Below are 22,034 nucleotides of genomic sequence, written 5' to 3'. Positions count from 1 at the left end.
AATTGTTTGTTTCACTAAAAAGAAACAATTATTGGGGGAACTTGTTGGGAATCAGACTACACTGGTTGTGTTGGTTCGCTAAAAATAGCTGAATCATTAGAATGATTCAGTTGGGAATTGGACTACAATGTTGGCATTTTATGTTTTTGATTCAAAAGAACCAACTCCTTTATTCAGGATTCAAACAAAACTACAGAACTTGGCTCCGTATGTTTTTGTTTGTTTGTTTCTTTCTTTCTTTTGTTTTGTTTTTCCACAAAAAGAACCAACTAGAGTCATTCATTTGGGAATCCGACTACATTGGTTGTATTTTATGTTTCTGATTTACTAAAAAGAACCAACTCATTTGAGTTATTCGTTCAGGAATCGGCCTACACTGGGTATGCGGTATGTTTCTGACTCATAGTAGAGATCATTCTCCTCCCTGTTTGTATTTATGATCTCTAATTTTAAGATTTGCCATTTTGGCTATGATTCACGAAAGATACAAAATAGCCACATGAAACACATTGAAGCTACACCAAAAGAGCACTCTAAACATGGCTTTATGAAATGAATGGGGACCATCAGTATGATGAGTGGCTCATTAGACATTATAAGCCCAAACAGACTTCCATATATAGCTCTTCTTTAGTCCTTCTTTTGTGTTTATATAATTCAACCTCTCTCTTTTCTTTCTTCTGCTGCCTTATTCTGATGCCACTTGCTGCCTGAAATATCCACGTCACTCCCTATGTTTAGCACACCCACATATAAAGCACACAAAGCCACAAGCACAAGAATACAAATACATACTTATACAAACACACACACACACTGATGATATGCCCCAATTCCTCTTGTCCATGCGTCTTTCCTTTAGACTCTGTTCAACCATTCCCATTATCATCCGTCTCTCTTTCTCTTTCCCCCTTTAGTTGAGTGTAAGAATGGATGCCTCAGCAGGCAACAGTAGGAATCTGATTCATACAGGAATGGAGAGAGGTAGGCAGGGCGAGAGAGAGATGGAGAGAACGAGAGAGAGAGAGAGGGATTGTCTGTAGGGCACAGTGATAAAGAGGAAACGCAGTCTCCCAGAGACTGCTGAGGATAGGGAGGGGAAGGGGGCCACACTCACTGATTGGTCCAAAAAATCCCCGCCTAGCTAGTCATGCCTCTGCTGATTGGTCCATAGCCATGCTTGCCAACAGCGCTCTTAGTCAATAACCTTTTCAGTGAAATTCTGCTTTGATGGCTGTGTATGGTAATATGCTTAAACCAACTAGATAAGAAAGCTATCAGTTTAGAAATATATACACGTTTTCAGGAGATATATTTTTTTTCAAAGCTAAATATATAGACCTTCTGTGTTGGGGTGGTTGATATAGTACCTTTAATACCTATTAATTATGTGGAGTTATGTTTCTTTTCTTTATTTTACCATAAATCCATTATTGCAACCAAACAGCCATTGTACCCAATAAGATTTAAATGTTTAATGTGAAAATTAAAACACTGGATCTAGTTAAAATGATCAGTATTTTCTACACATTTTTCACCTAAACACATGCGAGAATATTCATTAATGTTCATTGTTATGCAGCAATGTTACAACATGGTTTTGCATATATTTGACTACATACAACACTATAACATTTTGATTATAAATGCCACAAAACTGACACAGAAGAGAAGAAATTGTTGATATTTTTTTTTTTTCCGTAGCTTTATAAAATTACTGTTGAACCACTGATGTACTATTTTAATGTCCTTACTACCTTTCTGGGCCTTGTCAGCATTGTTTAATAGCCAAAATAAAAAAGTGCAAGAATGCCTGATTGTAATATTCATAATGTTTTACATCACCAGCAGAATAATTCCAAATATCTGATACATTGCCTACCCCTTTTCTCTATAGATGCAGGCCTGAAAATAGGAACCACTGAGAAATACAAAACGAAGGATTCAAACTGCTATGTCAGCATGCGGGACTGTAAAAAATCTCTCTCAGCAGTGTAGTGTTGCGTATCTGGGCTGAAGCGGCAGGTAAAATTGGGGGGTGGGAAGCGGGGGGAACAAGGGACCTGATTCAGCCACAGCACCAGCTATTCCTGCCTTCAGGGGACAGTTTCATTTCACCCTTCGTGCTCACTACTGAGTGTGCCATATATAATGCACTAAGGGGGGAATTCATGCTTTCAGATTAGAAGATATGAAAGAGTGGGCGACTCAGCGATTGATTGAGACACAGACCTTTCCAGTGAGCCATAGGGAGACAAAGAGGACAGCGCTGTGTGGGTGAGAGAATGTGTTTCAGAGACAGCATGTCTCTTTCTTGGATTGTGTCACGATTGTGTGATTTAACAGATATTACAAAAGGCTAAAGTAAAAGCTATTAGCACAATAACACAACTTCTTTATTGCTTAATTATAAATAATGACTGTTCAAAAATTTTATCACCCTCTTGACTTTAAACTGCTGTGTGAAGACTCGATGATGTGCCGTTCTCATGGATTGCCGAAGAGACAAATGGTCTAGTCTCCAATCAGATCATGAAGGGTCAAGGGTCAAATTGCTTGTTGTAATGACAAACAGTTAAACATGGGTTGCAGAATGCAGATGTTTGTGCTCTGACACATAGCACTTTTTCTTATGATCAGGCTTAGTTTAAAGTAGCTGCAAATGGAGATCTATATACAGGTGCTTCTCAATACATTAAGATGTCGTGAAAAAGTTTTTTTCATTTATTTCAATAATTCAACTCAAATTGTTAAACTCGGGTATTAAATCAATTCAATGCACACAGACTGAAGTAGTTTAAGTCTTTGGTTCTTTTAATTGTGATGATTTGGCTCACATTTAACAAAAACCTACCAATTCAAGATCTCAACAAATAAGAATATAGTGACATGCCAGTCAGCTGATCAACTCAAAACACCTGCAAAGGTTTCCTGAGCCTTCAAAATGGCCTCTCAGTTTGGTTCACTAGGCTACACAATCATGGGGAAGACTGCTGATCTGAAAGTTGCCCACAAGACAATCATTGACACGCTTCACAAGGAGCCACAAACATTCATTGCCAAAGAAGCTAGCTGTTCACAGAGTGCTGTTTCCAAGCATGTTAACAGAAAGTTGAGTGGAAGGAAACTGTGGAGACAAAAACGATGCACAATCAATCGAGAGAACCACAGCCTTATGAGGATTGTCAAGCAAAATCAATAAAAAAAATTGAGTGAACTTCACAAGGAATGGACTGAGGCTGGGGTCAAGGCATCAAGAGCCACCACACACAGATGTGTCAAGAAATTTGCTGAACCACAGACAACGTCAGAGGCGTCTTACCTGGGCTAAAGAGAAGAACTGGACTGTTGCTCAGTGGTCCAAAGTCCTCTTTTCAGATGGGAGCAAGTTTTGTATTTCATTTGGAAACCAAGGTCCTAGAGTCTGGAGGAAGGGTTGAGAAGCTCATAGCCCAAGTTGCTTGAAATCCAGTGATAAGTTTCCACAGTCTGTGATGATTTGGGGTGCAATGTCATTTGCTGGTGTTTGTTCCATGTGTTTTTTGGAAACCAAAGTCACTGTACCCGTTTACCAAAATTTTTTAGAGCACTTCATGCTTCCTTCTGCTGACCAGCTTTTTGAAAATGCTGATTTCACTTTCCAGCAGGATTTGGCACCTGCCCACATTGCCAAAAGCACCAAAAGTTGGTTAAATGATCATGGTGTTTGTGTGCTTGACTGGCCAGCAAACATCCACCTCAGCAGTGCCACAAACTGATCACCTCCACGTCACGCCAAATTGAGGCAGTAATTAAAGCAACAGGAGACCCTACCAAGTATTGAGTACATGTACAGTAAATGAAAATACTTTCCAAAAGGTCAAAAATTCACTATTTTTTTATTATTATTATTGGTCTTATGAAGTATTCTAATTTGTTGAGATTGTTGAATTAGTGGGTTTTTATTAAATGTGAGCCAAATCATCAAAATTAAAAGAACCAAAGACTTAAACTACTTCAGTCTGTGTACATTTAATTTATTTAATACACAAGTTTCACAATTTAAGTTGAATTACTGAAATAAATGAACTTTTCCATGACATTCTAATTAATTGAGAAGCACCTGTATTTTAAGGGATCTCTCAATTAATTTGATACACAGACTGTGAATGAAGTGTAAATATCAATGTTATGAATGGGAGTTAATGATTGATGTCCTGTGGTTGAGAGTGTTTGATGTTAGACTGTTACGAGTTGTAAAACCTGTGTGACTGTCCTCTCATATATCATCCCAACACATAAACATACACTTCCATGCATGCCCTGAATGTCCGGCAGTAGCCTTTAGTGAAGAACCACAACAGAAGTTAATTGGAACAAACATGCGCATATATGCAGTGTACACACACAAACACACACACATTCACCATCACTGACACACCCTCGCTTATTCAACCTCAGACATGTTCAACGAATACGTTTTTTTCCCCTTCTCTCTCCAAACATATATTCACACAGTCTATATATTCTTTCTCCGTGACATGCACACACACATTCACCCCCTCACAACCCTCTGGTGACATGGCCACTAAGACAGGCATATAACAATGCCTTATTAACATTGTGAGCAGCCATCTCCTAATCTCCCGTCACACCAGGGGTAGAAACAAATACTCACACAAATGCACATAGGGAAAGATAAAATAAAATTATAGATTAACAAATAATATGATCCCATGTTCTGTTATCTATATATTGTAAATGCATATAGGCAATGCTAAATGTAATCCGTTGTGCAATTTGTATGTAGTTTGTTATTTAATTAAAAAAAAACAAGTATAGGATCATTATAAAAACTGATCATAATTTATTTTCATTGACAAAACATCTAGTTGTACAAAGAACGTGCATCTAGTTACCTAATTATCTACATTTCATATTATATAGTATTAACACAATAGTTTTTAATGTATTAGGATATCTAATGAATGTCATACTCTGGAGGGAAAGAGAGAAAGCTTGCACCTGTTCAACCTGAGCTTGTGATGTGCTGGTCAAACAGAAACTCAGCTGTTTTCTCTTCCTGTCTCTCTCTCTCTCTCTCTCTGCTCCCGTTTGCATATGTGTGGTGATAATGGTAGAGCAGGCTGCACTCCAGCCGTCCCCACCCCACTCAAACCAGTCCAGCTGACTATTGACACTCCAAACATTTCCATAGCCTGCCCGCACAAGGAAAAACAGCAGGAAATACAGGGATGAGGGAAAGAAAAGGGCACCACACACTCGCATCACTCTCTCATACAGTACACACTCAGATATTTATATATAAATGTAACACGCACACGCATATGACATATAGTACTGTAAATAAGGCTATAGTCCACATTGTATTAATGGTTTATTCTATCTGGCGTGACTCATGTTTGTAAATGTGAACTAAACTAAACTGAACTAAGCTGAGCTCTTTTAAGTCTTTATGGCAACTGTATAATCTCATGTGGCGCGACTAGTGTTTCCTAACCTTTTTTCATCTTATGTACCTATTGACTTCTATAATTCTTTCTCTAATAAACCAAGTGTGTAGTTTCAGTGAACAAGGAAACATAGATCTGAACTCAATGAATAACAATGCCAGGATCATTTATTGCCACTTCTATGAAATATTGACACTGTTGTCCACATGCAGTTTACTTGTGCCTGTTATGAGTATGTGTGTATAGGTTAGTTAGAGCTGGTCATGTGTCTTGCTTGTGTTGTAAAGGTAAGTTTGTGTTGTGTATAGATGAGTTTGCACTTTACCTCAGTTATGTGGAAGAGAGAGAGAGAGAGAGAGAGAGAGAGAGAGTGTGTGTGTGTGCTCTTGTTTTTGTGACATTTCAGGACACAACTCTGTATAATGACATGGGTATGACACAGGTATTACAAGGAGAGGGTGACTTATGAGGACATAACCCATGTCCTCATTTTTCAAAACGCTTATAAATCATACAGAATTAGTAAAAAGTAAAAAGAAAAATGCACAAAGTTTCCTGTGAGGGTTAGGGTTAGGTGTAGAGTTAGGTGTAGGGCCATAGAATATACGGTTTCTACAGTATAAAAACCATTATACACAAAAAAAGTGTGTGTGTGTGTTTAAGAGATCTTGTTTCTCTTTGGGGTTCTGTGTTGCCTGCATACATACTACTGGCTGATAAATATTTAATACAACTTCAACTCACTCTGTAAGTCAAGAAGTCTCTGTATGACTTTAATTAGATAAAAAAATATATTTTTAGAAATCGAATCCATCTCTATGGCATGAATTGATGTCTTCTGGTATGGAATGATAGCTGAAAATGTTGATTTTTCTAAAGTTTACTATAATATAACATAACATTAATACTGATAAGTGGTTAACATAAGTAGTAAATAAATTGTGATAATAAATAAATGGAGATGTTGAAGCGCCTTGTAGGTATTTTATGAGTGAATCTATTGAAGAGACCAGACATGAGCTACTCCCACTACTATACCTACAGTGATAAGTGCTTATTACAACAAAGAGAAATATGACCAATATGAAATGCCTAAAATAGTCTAATAGGACAATTGTGATTATTTATTTTTTATTCTTTAAAAAATTTTGTTTATTCTTCTAGAAAACAAGTGTTTATTCTTTAAGAAAATAAGGGACGCTCCAAATATTTGTACTGCACCCTAATGTAGGCTGTCTGCATGCAGGTAAAAAGTTCTCAGAAATAATCACAATTGTTTTGCTTAAAATATTTATGTACAGCTATTCTAAAAATGTTTAATTTAATTTTAATGTCGGTCTTTTAATTAATCGGCCTTTTAAATTATGAGCACATAAATGGCAACAATATTTTAACTGCTTGTGCCATGCATAATTAATGCGTTATGATGATGTATTATGATTATGTCACGTTAAATTGTCAAATCTTATGATTTTTTTCATTTGTCCGTTTTATTTTATTCTTAACATTACTTAAATCAGTTTTATGATTGATCAGTACTAAAATATGGGTGTAGGAGCACTTCCAAAAAAAACTAAAAAATAAACACTTTTCATAATTCAATTGATGCATCAAATCGCGCTATAGATTTAGTTCCTGTTAAACATCCAGTTTCATTTAGAAATATGTCACAGACGGTAGAGTAAAATAAGTTGCAATACAAATTCATTTATAATATGAGAATGGGAATGTGGAAAAGAAAAAGGAAGAGTTAATATTATAAAGGCTAAAATGAATTGATATTCTGATCTAAGATGATCTGTGGATGCAGTTTTGTTCTTGTGTACATAAGTACTGCACTGGTTCTCACATTGTGTCATTGTCATATGACTCAAACGTGTGTTAAACATTTGCACTTGAGTTTTATCTTAAGTGCAAATCAAGGATATTGTTTGCCATCTTTGTGTGAAGCAAATAATCTGGTTTTACTTCTAATGAGCACCGCCGAGACCAATTACTGGATATTTCTTGGAAGAAATTGGTATTGTTTCCTCTATTCATTATACAGAAATATCAACAAAGAGCCAAAATACGCTCCGTTTATCTCCAACCTACTTTGGTTTCACTTTTCTCTGTTCTTCGTTTCACTCATCCCTCAGTTCTGATTCTGGAGCCTGTGGAGAGAGACGACCTGAGCGGGAAGACTCTGAAGATCACAGACTTTGGGCTTGCTCGGGAATGGCATCGCACCACGAAGATGAGCGCAGCGGGCACGTATGCCTGGATGGCTCCAGAGGTCATCAAGCTGTCCCTGTTCTCCAAAAGCAGCGATGTGTGGAGGTGAGCTTCCGTCCTCCTCTGGACTGTCTTTTGCGGCCTAGCTAGAGGTTTTGTGGCTGACTGTGGTCTTTTTCGTGTCAGTTTTGGAGTGTTACTCTGGGAGCTGCTGACTGGTGAGGTACCATACCGTGAAATCGATGCTTTGGCTGTGGCCTATGGAGTTGCCATGAACAAGTTGACACTTCCCATCCCCTCCACCTGCCCTGAGGCCTTTGCACAGCTGCTGGGAGGTAAGAACAGATGGTGTTCAACCACATGAAACACTTACCTTTGAGATACTCCACTCTTTATTTCATAGCATCATTATTTATGTCTCTCTCTCTGCAGAGTGTTGGTGTCCTAACCCACATGGGCGTCCTTCCTTTGGAAGTATCTTGAAAAGGCTGGTGGACATTGAGCAATCTGCCATGTTTCAGATGCCGCTCGAGTCTTTCCATTCCCTGCAGGAAGACTGGAGGCTGGAGATCCAGCAGATGTTTGATGAATTGAGAGCAAAAGAGAAGGTTAAGAGAAGGACCATTGAACTGATATTTGTTTTATTTACTACAACTCAAATAGAAAGTACGAGTGCAAGTGGTGAACTTCTGAAATATAAAAAATGTATATATATATATATATATATATATATATATATATATATATATTAGGGCTGGGCAAGTTAACACGTTATTATCGCATATTTTATCGTGCGTTAACGCATATTTTTTATTATTATGAAAGTTTGTGGCTTACCGGGTCTGAATACACATACAGACAAATCATGGGTCACAGGAGGGGGTGCTCTTGATCAAATTATTTAGACTAAGCATCAGAAAAGAATGCAACAAGCTCGTAATCACGACTTCATGAATGGGAAATAGGAAGTTTCTGGTAGCTCGTGAAGACAGCAGAGAAGCGCTTGCTCAACACAGTGGAGTGCATTGTTTTGTTAACTTTGTGGTTTATTATTTTGAGTCGTATGGGACACAGTAACACACGTACCTCTCACAATATATTGCTGTACACATCTATCGCTTTTGCCACTGAGAAATATTCACTCTCGTCAACGTAGTCTGTAGTTACAAAAAAAATTATCTTGGGGGGGGGGGGTTGTATAAAATAAATTCAAATAAATAATTGTTTTATATAGTACAATGTTTGGGGTTGGTAGGACGTTTAATGTTTTCTCCCATTTTCAGAAAAGGCTTTATTTATTTGATCAAAATACAGTAATACCCGTAATATTTTCAAAATATTATGACTTTTTGTTTTTTTATTAAACTTTAACTGTTGGAAATGTAATAATGAAACTTTTTGTTTTGTCAGCATGGTTTCAGAAATCATTCTAAAATGCTAATTTGTTGCTCAATGTAATGCTCTTATTATCAACATTTAAAACACTGCTTAATATTTTTGTAGAAACCGTGCTTTGTTTTTCGCAGTATTCTTTGATGAATAGAAAGTTTATCTAAAATCTGAGGACATTTTTTAAACAATGTAAACGTTTTTACTCTCACCCTTTGATCAATTTAACGTGTCATTGTTGAATAAAAGTTGCTGGGGGAAAAAAAAACGTAGTAACTCCAGACATTTAGATGGTATTTTAAATTTACAGATATATATTTTATAAATGTAGGACCTAGTAAAGATACAGATTAGGCGGAAAAAGCTACAGTGTATGTTTACACACAAGTGTTGCGAACCAATATACAACAGGCAGCAAATGCGTGGGAAAATCAAATCAGCTACGCTTAGGGAAATTACACTAGCAACAATATTATAAGCAATAACTTGTAGGCTCAGTGGATCAGCTTTCTAAATAATCGCTTGTTCATTAGGAGTTGCGATCCTGGGAGGAAGCTCTGGCGCGGGCAGCTGAGGAGCAGAGGGAGCAAGAGGAGCACCTGAGGAGGCGTGAGCAGGAGTTAGCCGAGAGAGAGATCGACATCGTGGAGAGAGAGCTCAACATCATCATCCATCAGATGTATCAAGAGAAACCACACGTGAAAAAACGCAAAGGCCACTTCAAAAAGAGCAGACTGCTCAAACTTGGCAGAGACAGCAACTCCATTAGTCTGCCATCTGGTGGGTGAAATGGGAACATACACTACCCTTCAGAAGTTTGGAATAATTACTTTTGTTTAGTGCTGCTCTTTTGAGGCTGCATTTATATGTAACGTATAATATGTAAAGTTATTTTAAAGTATAATAATATTTCACAACATTTTTGGTTCCTTTATCAAATAATTGGAGCCATGCTGAGCATAAGAGACTTCTTTAGTATAATTTGAATTATTCCAACCTTTTGAACATTATGTACATTTAGAATAAAATGATTTTTTTCCCCGTCTAATCAAATTAGTGTTATTGTCCAGTAGATTGTTTTATCATACAAGGGTATGAAAACAAACCGAAATCTGAAGAGTCCAGCCAATATCTCCTTAAAGTCTATTTCATTATATGTGTCCCTGACAGCATCTGTCTGTTTTAGGGTTTGAACATAAGATCACGGTGCAAGCATCGCCCAGCGTGGACAAGAGGAAAGGTCAGGGCAGTGAAAGCACCACTCCTCCAGCCAGCCCAGGGGTCATTCCTCGCCTCAGAGCCATTCGCCGTAAGCCAATCAATGTGTGAATGTTTGGGTTTCATATAGGAGAATAAATGAAGACCGGAGTGCATTACTCGGGTAGCTTATTACATATTGATGTACGCCTACATTGACATGTGAATCAATACCACTTAAAAGAGTTGAATGTGTCTGTGAAGTGCATTGAGACTGTCTTAGCTTACATACTTGTGTTTCTATGCAATCCATACTTTATGCTGAGTTAGGCTGCAATATGTAGTATGCAAAAACAAAGATAAAATTGAACATTTGCTGTGTGGTCTAGTGACACCCAGTGATGGAAGGAAGACGTGGGGCCGGACTGCAGTGTGTAAGAAAGAAGACCTAGGGACCAAGAAGAAGGGCCGAACATGGGGCCCCAGCTCCACACATCAGCGCGAGAGAGTCGGTGGAGAGGACAGGTAGACCTTTCTTTATAAAGCTAGTTATTTTTGTATTTATTTACTTCACTTATTTGTTTAATTGCTGTATATCTCCCCTTATAATGCTTTTTAATAATTAATTATTATTGTTGTATTAATGTTTTTGTGCCAAAATGTGAATATATATATATATATATATATATATATATATATATATATATATGTATATTTGTGTATATATATATATATATATATATATATATATATATATATATTTGTGTATATATATATATATATATATATATATATATATATATATATATATATATATATATGTATATGTATATATATATATATATATATATATATATATATATATATATATATATATACAGTACAGACCAAAAGTTTGGAAACATTACTATTTTTTATGTTTTTGAAAGAAGTTTCTTCTGCTCATCAAGCCTGCGTTTATTTGATCAAAAATACAGAAAAAACAGTAATATTGTGAAATATTATTACAATTTAAAATAATATTTCTATTCGAATATACTTTTAAAAAATAATTTATTCCTGTGATGCAAAGCTGTATTTTCAGCATCATTACTCCAGCCTTCAGTGTCACATGTAACATCCAGTCTATCACATGATCCTTTAGAAATCATTCTAATATTCTGATTTATTATGAGTGTTGGAAACAGTTCTGCTGTCTAATATATTTGATGAATAAAAGGTTAAAAAGAACTGCATTTATTCAAAATAAAACAAAATTCTAATAATATATATTCTAATAATATATTTTCTTTACTATCACTTTTTATCAATTTAACACATCCTTGCTGAATAAAAGTATTGATTTTATTAAAAAAAAAGAAAGAAAAAAAGATTACTGACCCCAAATTACTGACCAGTAGTTTATATTGTTATTACAAAATATTTATATTTTAAAAACATAGCTTCTTAAGGTATGTGACTGTATCAAATTTCCATGTTGTGATTACTGCCAAAGCTTTTATCACAGTATCCAGTACACGATATTGAAAAAAGTTGCAAAAAGTGTTGACATAACACAGTATAACAGGTTTAATAACAAAAAGACCTGAACATTTCAATACTGTAAAATCATGCATTACCCACACAAAAAAAAGTATAAAGGAAACACGTTTCAAACATTAAACTGCAAAATAATTATTAAGACAGATAGGTAACACTTTTCAATAAGGTCTCATTAGTTAACTTTAGTTGCATGCGTTAACAATGAGCAGTTGCTACATCTGTTAAAGAAGTTATTATTCTTTGTTTAAAAAGTACAAAATATATATATAATATATTAATATTTATATAATACTTTTTGAATAACTACATTTGATTTTTAATTGAAATGTGATCAAGCTGATTCCCTTTTAGGTTAAAATCACTTGGGGAAGGTAAGGTGTGGTCCTCCAGTGCTCCAAATCTGGGGAAGTCCCCAAAACATGCTCCTATGACAGCTGGATTCTCAAGCCTAAATGAAATGGGTGAGTCCTGCTTCTAGACATATAATGAACCTGCCTCTCATTTGAACATTATGACCCAACACAATAACATCAAACAGATATCAAATAAAAACAACTAGGACGTTTATGATCTGTTTCTCTTTATTCATGATTAATCCACTACCCTTATCTTCGGTGTAGAGGAGCACTGTGAGTTTGATGACAGCTCCCCAGGACGCCTGGCTCCTGAGCTGGGCAGTAATGGAGCGATGGAGGAGGTGGGTTTAGGGCAGGGAATAGGATCACAGGATTCAGTTCGGCGCTGCAGCCAGAGGAAGAAGAGTGACCTGCTGCTGCTGGGCTGTGCCTCCATACTGGCCGCTGTGGGCCTGGGCTCTGACATCTTCCAGCTGGGACGACAGCAGGTACACATTATGAAAGACTGGGAAAGTGGAAAAGAAAAGTAAGGAAAAAAAGAAAAGAGGTTTAATAAGAGGGTTGAGAATTTTTTAAATGAATGTATTATCATAAGCAAGACTGCAAATATTGATTATTACTTTGTAATTATTATACATCTAGCAGTTACACTTTATTTTAAAGGGATATTTCACCCAAAAATGAAAAATCTGTTATTAATTACTCACCTTGATGTCGTTCCAAAACCATAAGACCTTCTTTCACTTCGAAACACAAATTAAGATATTTTTGATGAAATCCGAGAGCTTTCTGACCCTGCATAGACCGCAACAGATCTGACAAGTTCAAGACCCAGAAAGGTAGTACAGACATAGTTAAAACAGTCCATGTGACATCAATGGTTCAAACGCAGTTTTACAAAGCTGCAAGAATACTTTTTGTGTGAAAAAAAAAAAAAAAATACAAATTTTATTCAACAATTCTTCTTCTCCAAATCATCTTCTGCCATTAGTGAGAGTGCTCTTGATAATGGCAGAAGACTATTTGAAGAAGAAGGAGAAGAATCATTTGTGCTATGTTTTGTATTTTGCTATGTTTCTGGGTCTGGGGACATTTCAGTTGCATTGCTGTCTATGGACGGTCAGAGAGCTCTCTGATTTCATCAAAAATATCTTAATTTGTGTTGAAGATGTTCTTAAAGGTTTGGAATGAAATGAGGGTGAGTAATAAATAAAATAATTTTCATTTTGGGCGAACTCTCCCTTTAAGCTGTACCTATTATGTATTAATGAATAGGGGTGTGACGGTTAGTATATAACCGTGAGACCGACGGTTATAGTTGAACACCGTCATTAGAACTCTATAACCGCCAAAACCGTGTCATTAAAATATTTTTTACAAACATTTTTTATCAAAAATTATTTTCATTTTTTAGACAGGATCATAAGATGCGCAATATATCGGGAGACATGGATTTTACCACTTAATGAAGTTTTGTAAATCGTCAGACATGATATTTACCACTTCATTAAATTTTGCTTTGTAGAAAACCTTTCTTAAAAACGAATTTCGTTTTGAACAAATTTTATCTTAATTTTAATAAATGTTAATAAATGTCATCAACAAATTGCATGTATTTTAATAAATAAAAAGCAAATATAGCAGACAATGATAACCGTGACATGGAAGCAACAGCGTGCCGCGTTCACTTGTACTGCACTGCACTAGAGCGCATCTCATTGTAAATGAAACTCAGCGTAGGCCTATGCCTCATACATTAGCATTAAATATCTTTGCTGCATCCATCTAGAACAGACAATGGCTTTTTTTTTTTTTTTTGCGGCTCGTATCAGCAAAGCATTGCATCGTCCATAGACCGGAAAACAATCAGCGGATGGCGGGCGGGTGCGGCTTTGAAATTTGCTCAAAAAACATTGGCGCGGATGATGAGTTTTGTGACAGATCTCCTTAATAAACGGAGGTCTGAAATCTCTGCCCCTTTACCGATCAGAGCGCGCGCTGACACGGAGTTAACCTGCTATCTCCAAGAACAACCAATTGACTCTACGGCAGATCCACTAGCATGAAACACGCTACCCCCCCCCCCAAAGTTATGTTATGAACCGTCACATTTGACTCACGTCATAACCGTCATCACCAATTCTGAAACTGGCACACCCCTATTAATGAACTACATTTACTTTCTATATGGTTAGGGTTTGGCTTAGGGTTTACTTGCGTGTAATTATGCATACTTTATTGTTGCTATAATAGTAAGTTACATTTAACATTTACTTGTAATACGTAAGAGAATTAATATTTGTAATTTAATATTTAAATAAATAATAGTTTCACAAAATGTATAATCATTAAGTAACTATTAAATACTGCAAATTATTTGGGTTATATTGTAATTACATTTTATATACTACAAATAGTTCAATATTTTCTTTCTTTAAAATAATGAGAATGATATTTATTTGAAGAGAAATAAACATGTTCAGCTCACATTTCACTGCAAAATAGAATATTTATTTTGCATAAAGAAAATATTTTTCACACTACTAAAAATATTATTCTCATTTTGTTTTTTATATGTAATGCTCTATATTATATTATTATTCAAGATGAGTCAAGATGAGCAGGACCTGAGAGAGGAGCAGAGGAAGAAGAAGGAGGGATTGTTTCAGCGCACAGGACGATTCAGACGCAGCACCTCTCCACCCAGCCGCACACTGTCTCTCTCCCTGTCCCACAACCGCCATCACGACTCCACCCTGCCCTGCATGGACCCGTCTCCTTCCGTCACCCTCCTCTCTTTGTCCTCCCTCTCTGACTGCAACTCCACCAAGTCCCTGTTGCCCTCTGATTCTGATGACTTTGCCTCGACCCCTAGTAGTGCTCACCCGGTGGTCTCTCCCGCGCTGTCTTTAAACCCTCTGCTGGACCTGAGGGCGGAGAGCTTCAAACGAGAGCCCAATCAGTCCCTCACACCCACCCATGTCTCTGCAGCTATGGCGTTAAACCGCGGGCACCGTCGCACGCCCTCTGATGGGGCCATCCGTCCTCGAGCGCAGACGGTCGTGGGACATCGGCGCACCCCCTCTGATGGGAGTATGCCCTTCCCACCCGAACAAGCCCCAACCATTACACCATATACAGGTGAAAAGTTGTTTGGGATTGTGTATATCTCTGTTGAAACATTTACATTATCATAATCTTATATTTAATCGTAACTTGTATGATTACATATTTAACTGTAATGTCTCCATGATACTTCCATGATATGTAAGTACTTCACAAAAAAAAAATTATTTATTTATTTTTGCTCTGCTTTTAAAGGTAATTTAGTAAATGTCACAACAGCATAAAAGACAATATTTTAGAACCACTAGGATTTATTTCATGAATTCTCATGAATATCAGTAAGATTATTATTATTATTTTTAAAATATATTTTTTTATTACTTTTAGATAGCATAACAAGTAATATTTGTCCTAACTTTCTGTATTTTTGTATGCTCAGTAGTGATTGCCGTTACTGTATTACAGTATTTTATTGTGTTTTATATATATATGTGTGTGTGTGTGTGTGTGTATATATGTGTGTGTGTGTGTGTGTGTGTGTGTGTGTATAAAACATACAGGTGCTGGTCATATAATTAGAATATCATCAAAAGTTTATTTCACTAATTCCATTCAAAAAGTGAAACTTGTATATTATATTCATTCATTACACACAGACTGATATATTTCAAATGTTTATTTCTTTAATTTTGATGATTATAACTGACATCTATGGAAAATCCCAAATTCAGTATCTCAGGAAATTAGAATATTACTTAAAACCAGAGATGTATAAAGTACTAGAGACCCATACTTGAGTAAAAGTACAAGTGCTCTATCAAAAAAGTGACTTGAGTAGAAGTTGAAGTGCTCTTTAAGCACCACACTTAAGTAGAAGTACTAAAGTATTCAACATTTTTTGTACTTAAGTATTGCAAGTAGTCTATTTTAAAATTTACTACTCATGTACTGAAAGTAAAAGCACAAGTATTGTGTTATGCATATTAAAGAAAGTAGTCAAAAGTTTGAACATTGTTTTTACTATTTCAAATGATTAACCTAAAGGACAATCACAATTCCTTTGACTAACTTTTTGTAAACAAAAACGGTTACAGGGTTAGTTCGCCCAATTTGCTAAATTGTGTCTTTAATAACTTACCCTCGTGTTGTTTCAAACCCATAAGACCTCTGTTAATTTTTGGAACAGAGTTTAAGATATTTTAGATTTAGTCCGAGAGCTCTCAGTCCCTCCATTGAAGCTGTGTGTACGGTATACTGTCCATGTTCAGAAAGGTAAGAAAAACATCATCAAAGTAGTCCATGTGACTACTTAGAATTGAAGTTAGAATTGAAGCATCCAAAAATAGCAAAAACTACGACTTTATTCGGCATTGTCTTCTCTTCCGTTTCTGTTGTAAGACAGTTAAAAACAAAGCAGTTTGTGATATCCGGTTCGCAAACGAATCAATCGATGTAACCGGATCTTTTTGAAACAGTTCACCAAATCGAACTGAATCGTTTTAAGTGTGTGAATCTTTGGTAAGGCAGCGATTCGATTCGATTACGATTCATAGGTTTTTGATTCGATTCAAGAACGATTTTTGCAAATTTAGAACGATTAAATTCGATTAGATTCACAATTAAATTCGATTCGATTCTGCATTCTTTAAGTGCATTCACGGGATTATTTAAATGCTTCTACTAAATTCTTTAAATGCTTAGTCAGGGGGCAAATTACAGTTGCATTTATGGTTAGAGAACCATAGGTTAAAAAAAAAAAAAAATGCTTTGTTAAATGCTAGTTTAATGATGCGACATGGCATACGTAAAAATTTATGTAAGCCAAGTTTTTAAAAAAGAGCTTAAAGAGTATTATGTATAAGCTAACATTTTGTCACACCAGGGGCGTAGCCATAATTTCAGAAGTGACAGAAATGTCAAATACATTAATTTTATGTATTTAGCCTATATAATAATAATAATAACAACAAATATTATTATTATTATTTTTTTATTATTTTTTTTTTTTTTTTAACAAGGAATTATCCTCTTTTTTAATTACTTTTAATTAGCTGTAATAAATCAAATACACTGCAGGACAGTAATCAATCATTTGTAATCAATATTTTTTTCCTAATGGCAATTTTATGATTGTTTTATATACTAGGCTTTTATTCAGTTAAGCTGCAGATATAGCCTGGCACGTCTATGAGAGCGAGATCGCTTCTCTTTCAGTGTGAAAACGTCTTCATCTCTATTTAACTTTTCCTCTCCATCAGCGAATGATTCTGAGAGAAAACGCGCCAGATGTCTGTTTGCTAATGAAACAAACGCTACTTTCATGCATCTGATTATCAGATAATCCTCGCGCTCTTATTTCAAGGTCGTTGTTAATGCTGTGGTTAATTTTAAAGCCGCCTTTCCACTGCACACGACATTCGCACGGACGCAGTCTCCGTGATTCGCCCAATGATGTGCCAGCTTCATCAAACCTGCCATCTACAGTTCTGGCAGTGGTAATGTGGGTTTGTAATGGAATTATTCGTAACATTTTTATAATTGTAACGAGTAACGATGCAGCACATAAAAAGAAATATCGGAGTAAAAGTATTAAACTCAGCAAAAACATGTACTGAAGTAAAAGTGGAAGTAGGAGAAAAAAATAATACTCTAGTAAAGTACAGATACCGCCTTTTAGTACTTAAGTACAGTAGTGAAGTAGTTCTACTTCGTTACTATACATCTCTGCTTAAAACCAATACAAAGAAAGGATTTTTAGAAATCTTGGCCAACTAAAAAGTTTGATCATGTACAGCACTCAATACTTAGTCGGGGCTCCTTTTGTCTGAAATACTGCAGCAATGCGGCGTGGCATGGAGTCGATCAGTCTGTGGCACTGCTCAGGTGTTATGACAGCCCAGGCTGCTCTGATAGTGGCCTTCAGTTCTTCTGCATTCTTGGGTCTGGCATATCGCATCTTCCTCTTCACAATACCCCATAGATTTTCTATGGGGTTAAGGTCAGGCGAGTTTGCTGGCCAATTAAGAACAGGGATGCCATGGTCCTTAAACCAGGTACTGGTAGCTTTGGCACTGTGTGCAGGTGCCAAGTCCTGTTGGAAAAGGAAATCTGTATCTCTATAAAGTTGGTCAGCAGGAGGAAGCATGGAGTGCTCTAAAACTTCCTGGTATACGGCTGCGTTGACCTTGGACCTCACAGTGGACCAACACCAGCAGATGACATGGCACCCCAAACCATCACTGACTGTGGAAACTTTACACTGGACCTCAAGCAACGTGTATTGTGTGCCTCTCTTCTCTTCCTTCAGACTCTGGGACCCTGATTTCCAAACGAAATGCAAAATTTACAGAGAACATAACTTTGGACAACTCAGCAGAAGTCCTGTCCTTTTTGACGCGAGATATTTCTGACGTTGTCTGTTGTTCAAGAGTGGCTTGACACAAGGAATGCGACAGCTGTAACCCATGTCTTACATACGTCTGTGCGTAGTGGTTCTTGAAGCACTGACTCCAACTGCAGTCCACTCTTTGTGAATCTCCCCCACATTTTTGAATGGGTTTTGTTTCACAATCCTCTCCAGGGTGCGGTTATCCCTATTGCTTGTACACTTTTTTTCTACCACATCTTTTCCTTCCCTTCGCCTCTCTATTGATGGTGCTTGGACACAGAGCTTTGTGAACAGCCAGTCTCTTTTGCAATGACCTTTTGTGTCTTGCCCTCCTTGTGCAAGGTGTCAATGGTCATCTACTGGACAACTGTCAAATCGGCAGTCTTCCCCATGATTGTGTAGTCTACAGAACTAGACTGAGAGACCACTTAAAGGCCTTTGCAGGTGTTTTGAGTTAATTAGCTGATTAGAGTGTGGCACCAGGTGTCTTCAATACTGAACCTTTTCACAATATTCTAATTTTCTGAGATACTGAATTTGGGATTTTACTTAGTTGTCAGTTATAAACATCAAAATGAAAAGAAATAAACATTTGAAATATATCAGTCTGTGTGTAATGAATGAATATAATATACAATTTTTACTTTTTGAATGGAATTAGTGAAATAAATCAACTTTTTGATGATATTCTAATAATATGACCAGCACCTGTAATGTAGATTTTTAAAATATTTAAAATAATACATGATTTGTTTCATATTATAGAAATTAGAATTTTTTTTTCCTTTTTAGCAATTATATTCTCAGTATTGATTCACATATTGTTATTAATATATTTTTCTTTGTTTTTGTATAGTTTTCTTTAGTTTTTCTACTTTTGCTTTTCAGTATATGTAATATTGTATATAATATTTATATTTTATATAACCTTTTTATATATAATATTTGAATATATCATTTTAAAATCATGCAATTATATATTATTTTCATGTCAAGGTAAATACATTTTAAATATTTATATTTTTTAAGTGTGCTTTATGGAAAATAATTGTCACAGTGAGTGCCAAAAATCTTAATGGTATTAAAAGCAAGCCTCAGTAAGAAAATACAATGTTTTATTTGTCTCGATTTTTGGATGAAAAATGATATATGGTTAAATATCTTGTTTGTGAATTCTAATATAACTTGAAGAGTCCTTCATGTCGTTCATATGTTCTCCTCCAGGTTCTCGTGAAACTCTTGACATTCCACGCCTGCCTGACCCATCCGTGGTTTATCCCTCAGGCCATCGGCGCAAACCTCCTCCTCCCATCCCCATCCCCAAGCCAGAGCCAGACAGCCTTACAGGCACACTCGAGCGTCCCAAAACCCTTGAGTTCGCTCCTCGCCCCAGACCCACCCCGGCTCGGACACGACCGGACCCCTGGAAACTATCATCTCTGTCCCAGACGCTCAGTTCGTCTCCAGGTAGCAGCTGCGACAGTCCGCTGGGCTCGGGTGACAGCGGAGTGAGCGCTGGAGCGGGTGTCGTCCATCAAAGCCTTCTCGACATGGACATGGAAGGCCAGAGTAAGGACAACACCGTCCCCCTGTGCGGAAAACACCCCCAGGCCACTCTATGCGGACAACATTTCTCGTAGAAAGACTTCTGTCACCGACCGGGCTCATTCACCCTGAACCAGCACTCTGTGGCCGTCATAAGAGTTTTCCCCACAGTTTGCCCCATGATCCATCAGACCATATCCTCTGGCAGCTCTAATGGAAAAGCTGCTCTCTGCAGTAGCTAGACAGCCACCTTCTGGACAGGTTAAAAGATAAATTACCTTGATTTGTTTATTCCAGCCTGTCCTCAATGACTCTTTCTCAGTGAGTTTAATGGGCCTCATCACGGCTGCGATCGGTTGGTTAAACAGTGGCCTGTAGTGAGCAGGAGTGGCCAGTTTACCTACTGTAGGTCTGTGACCTTCCTTGTTTGTCCGTATCTCTGTTATCATTGGGCCAGTCTCTTGCCTCTTCTTCTTCATCATGGTCTCCGTGGGTACAACCTGTTTTTTGGTCTGGGAAAAAAAATAGAGTTTTTTTGGCCCCCTCCAGTGTGTGCATTATAAAGTTCAGCGATGCTTTCTGTATTTAAAGGGGGGGTGAAATGCTCGTTTTCACTCAATATCCTGTTAATCTTGAGTACCTATAGAGTAGTACTGCATCCTTCATAACTCCAAAAAGTCTTTAGTTTTATTATATTTTTCCCGGAAAAACACGAGCGCCTGGAGGCGTGACGTGTGGGCGGAGCTAAAGAATCACGAGCGCGAGTAGGCTTTTGCGTTGAGAGCGTTTGGAAGCTGTGACAGCTGTGAAGGCTGAAACTGAACGAGAGCAGCAGCAGCAACGACTCGCTCCGAGCGGGGCTCGAACCCGGGTCTCCGATGGAAGCGGACGCACTAACAAGGAAGCAGAGATATTTGAAGCAGTTTTACTCACCGCCTGTGGTTCCAACACACAATCGTGACCCTTTTTCGTTGGGATTGCATTATCCTTAAGAAATAAACGATACGCAAATCCGTCGTCAAACTGGGCTTTGTTTGTAAAACAAGCATTTTAGAAATGCAGGGAACAATCAACTCCGTTGATGCTCTATAAAAATAAACTCCATCCACTGGTCCCTTAATGCTGTTTTTTTTTGGTAATCTGTGCAGGGTTGTCTTGCCCTGGCAACCAAAAACACACTCCTTTTGTGACATTTCGTGACGCTCTCGCTCTGATCAGTGAAGTCTGTTGTGCTCTCAGTGCTCTGCTATATGGGAGCGCGCGCTCTTCCGGCAGACGTGCCCTCAGGACCCATATAAGGAAATTGCGCTCCATCTAACGTCACACAGAGCCATACTCGAAAAAAAGTTTCCGAAACTTGTGACAAACCGGAAGTAGTATTTTTGGAACAGAAATACTCCTTCAAACGTACAACTTAATTTTTGAAACTTTGTCCATGTTTAGCATGGGAATCCAACTCTTTAACAGTGTAAAAAACTCAGTATGCATGAAATAGCATTTCACCCCCCTTTAAATTCAGGAGAATTGTGTGTGCAGTTAATTGCAATGACACAGGGAGCTCTTCTCTGAGTTGCATTCATTGTAATATATTGATACAATATAAAAATAGGTGTACCACAAGAAATTTATATTTTTCTTTTTTTGACAAAAAAACAAAAACAAAAAAAAACTAACAGCCTACTGTACATCTCAAAGGACTCTCTGCATGACCTAATCAGAATGTGAGAGCAGTCCAAACATGAAAAGAGATATGAGCAGATGCTTTCTCTCCATGTGTGGAAGTACTTAGCACTTTCCAAGAATAGGGTACACTTTTTTTTTAAAGCCTTAGAGGCATAAATCTCATCTTTTTGGTTATGAAAGCACTGAAAAATCTCACATTTT

At 37.0% G+C, this 22,034-nt stretch overlaps 1 protein-coding gene across 1 annotated transcript in view; it reads left to right on the top strand.

Moving 5' to 3' along the window:
• LOC113118465 (mitogen-activated protein kinase kinase kinase 10-like) overlaps positions 1-20,556 on the top strand; it is a 35,969-nt gene extending 15,413 nt beyond the window's left edge. Inside the window, exons 3-12 of the mRNA XM_026287671.1 lie at positions 7,592-7,772; positions 7,854-8,002; positions 8,100-8,275; positions 9,590-9,836; positions 10,243-10,365; positions 10,643-10,778; positions 12,147-12,256; positions 12,416-12,639; positions 14,758-15,292; positions 19,830-20,556. Coding sequence (XP_026143456.1) covers positions 7,592-7,772; positions 7,854-8,002; positions 8,100-8,275; positions 9,590-9,836; positions 10,243-10,365; positions 10,643-10,778; positions 12,147-12,256; positions 12,416-12,639; positions 14,758-15,292; positions 19,830-20,245 — 2,297 coding nt within the window. The 3' untranslated portion in view covers positions 20,246-20,556. The remainder of the gene's footprint in view (positions 1-7,591; positions 7,773-7,853; positions 8,003-8,099; positions 8,276-9,589; positions 9,837-10,242; positions 10,366-10,642; positions 10,779-12,146; positions 12,257-12,415; positions 12,640-14,757; positions 15,293-19,829) is intronic.
• Positions 20,557-22,034: the final 1,478 nt, after the last annotated feature.

The sequence above is a fragment of the Carassius auratus genome, chromosome 18 (assembly GCF_003368295.1).
Source record: "Carassius auratus strain Wakin chromosome 18, ASM336829v1, whole genome shotgun sequence".
NCBI lineage: Eukaryota > Metazoa > Chordata > Actinopteri > Cypriniformes > Cyprinidae > Carassius > Carassius auratus.
The sequence above is the reverse complement of the archived record's forward strand: the minus strand, read 5'-3'. Positions and strand labels throughout refer to the sequence as shown.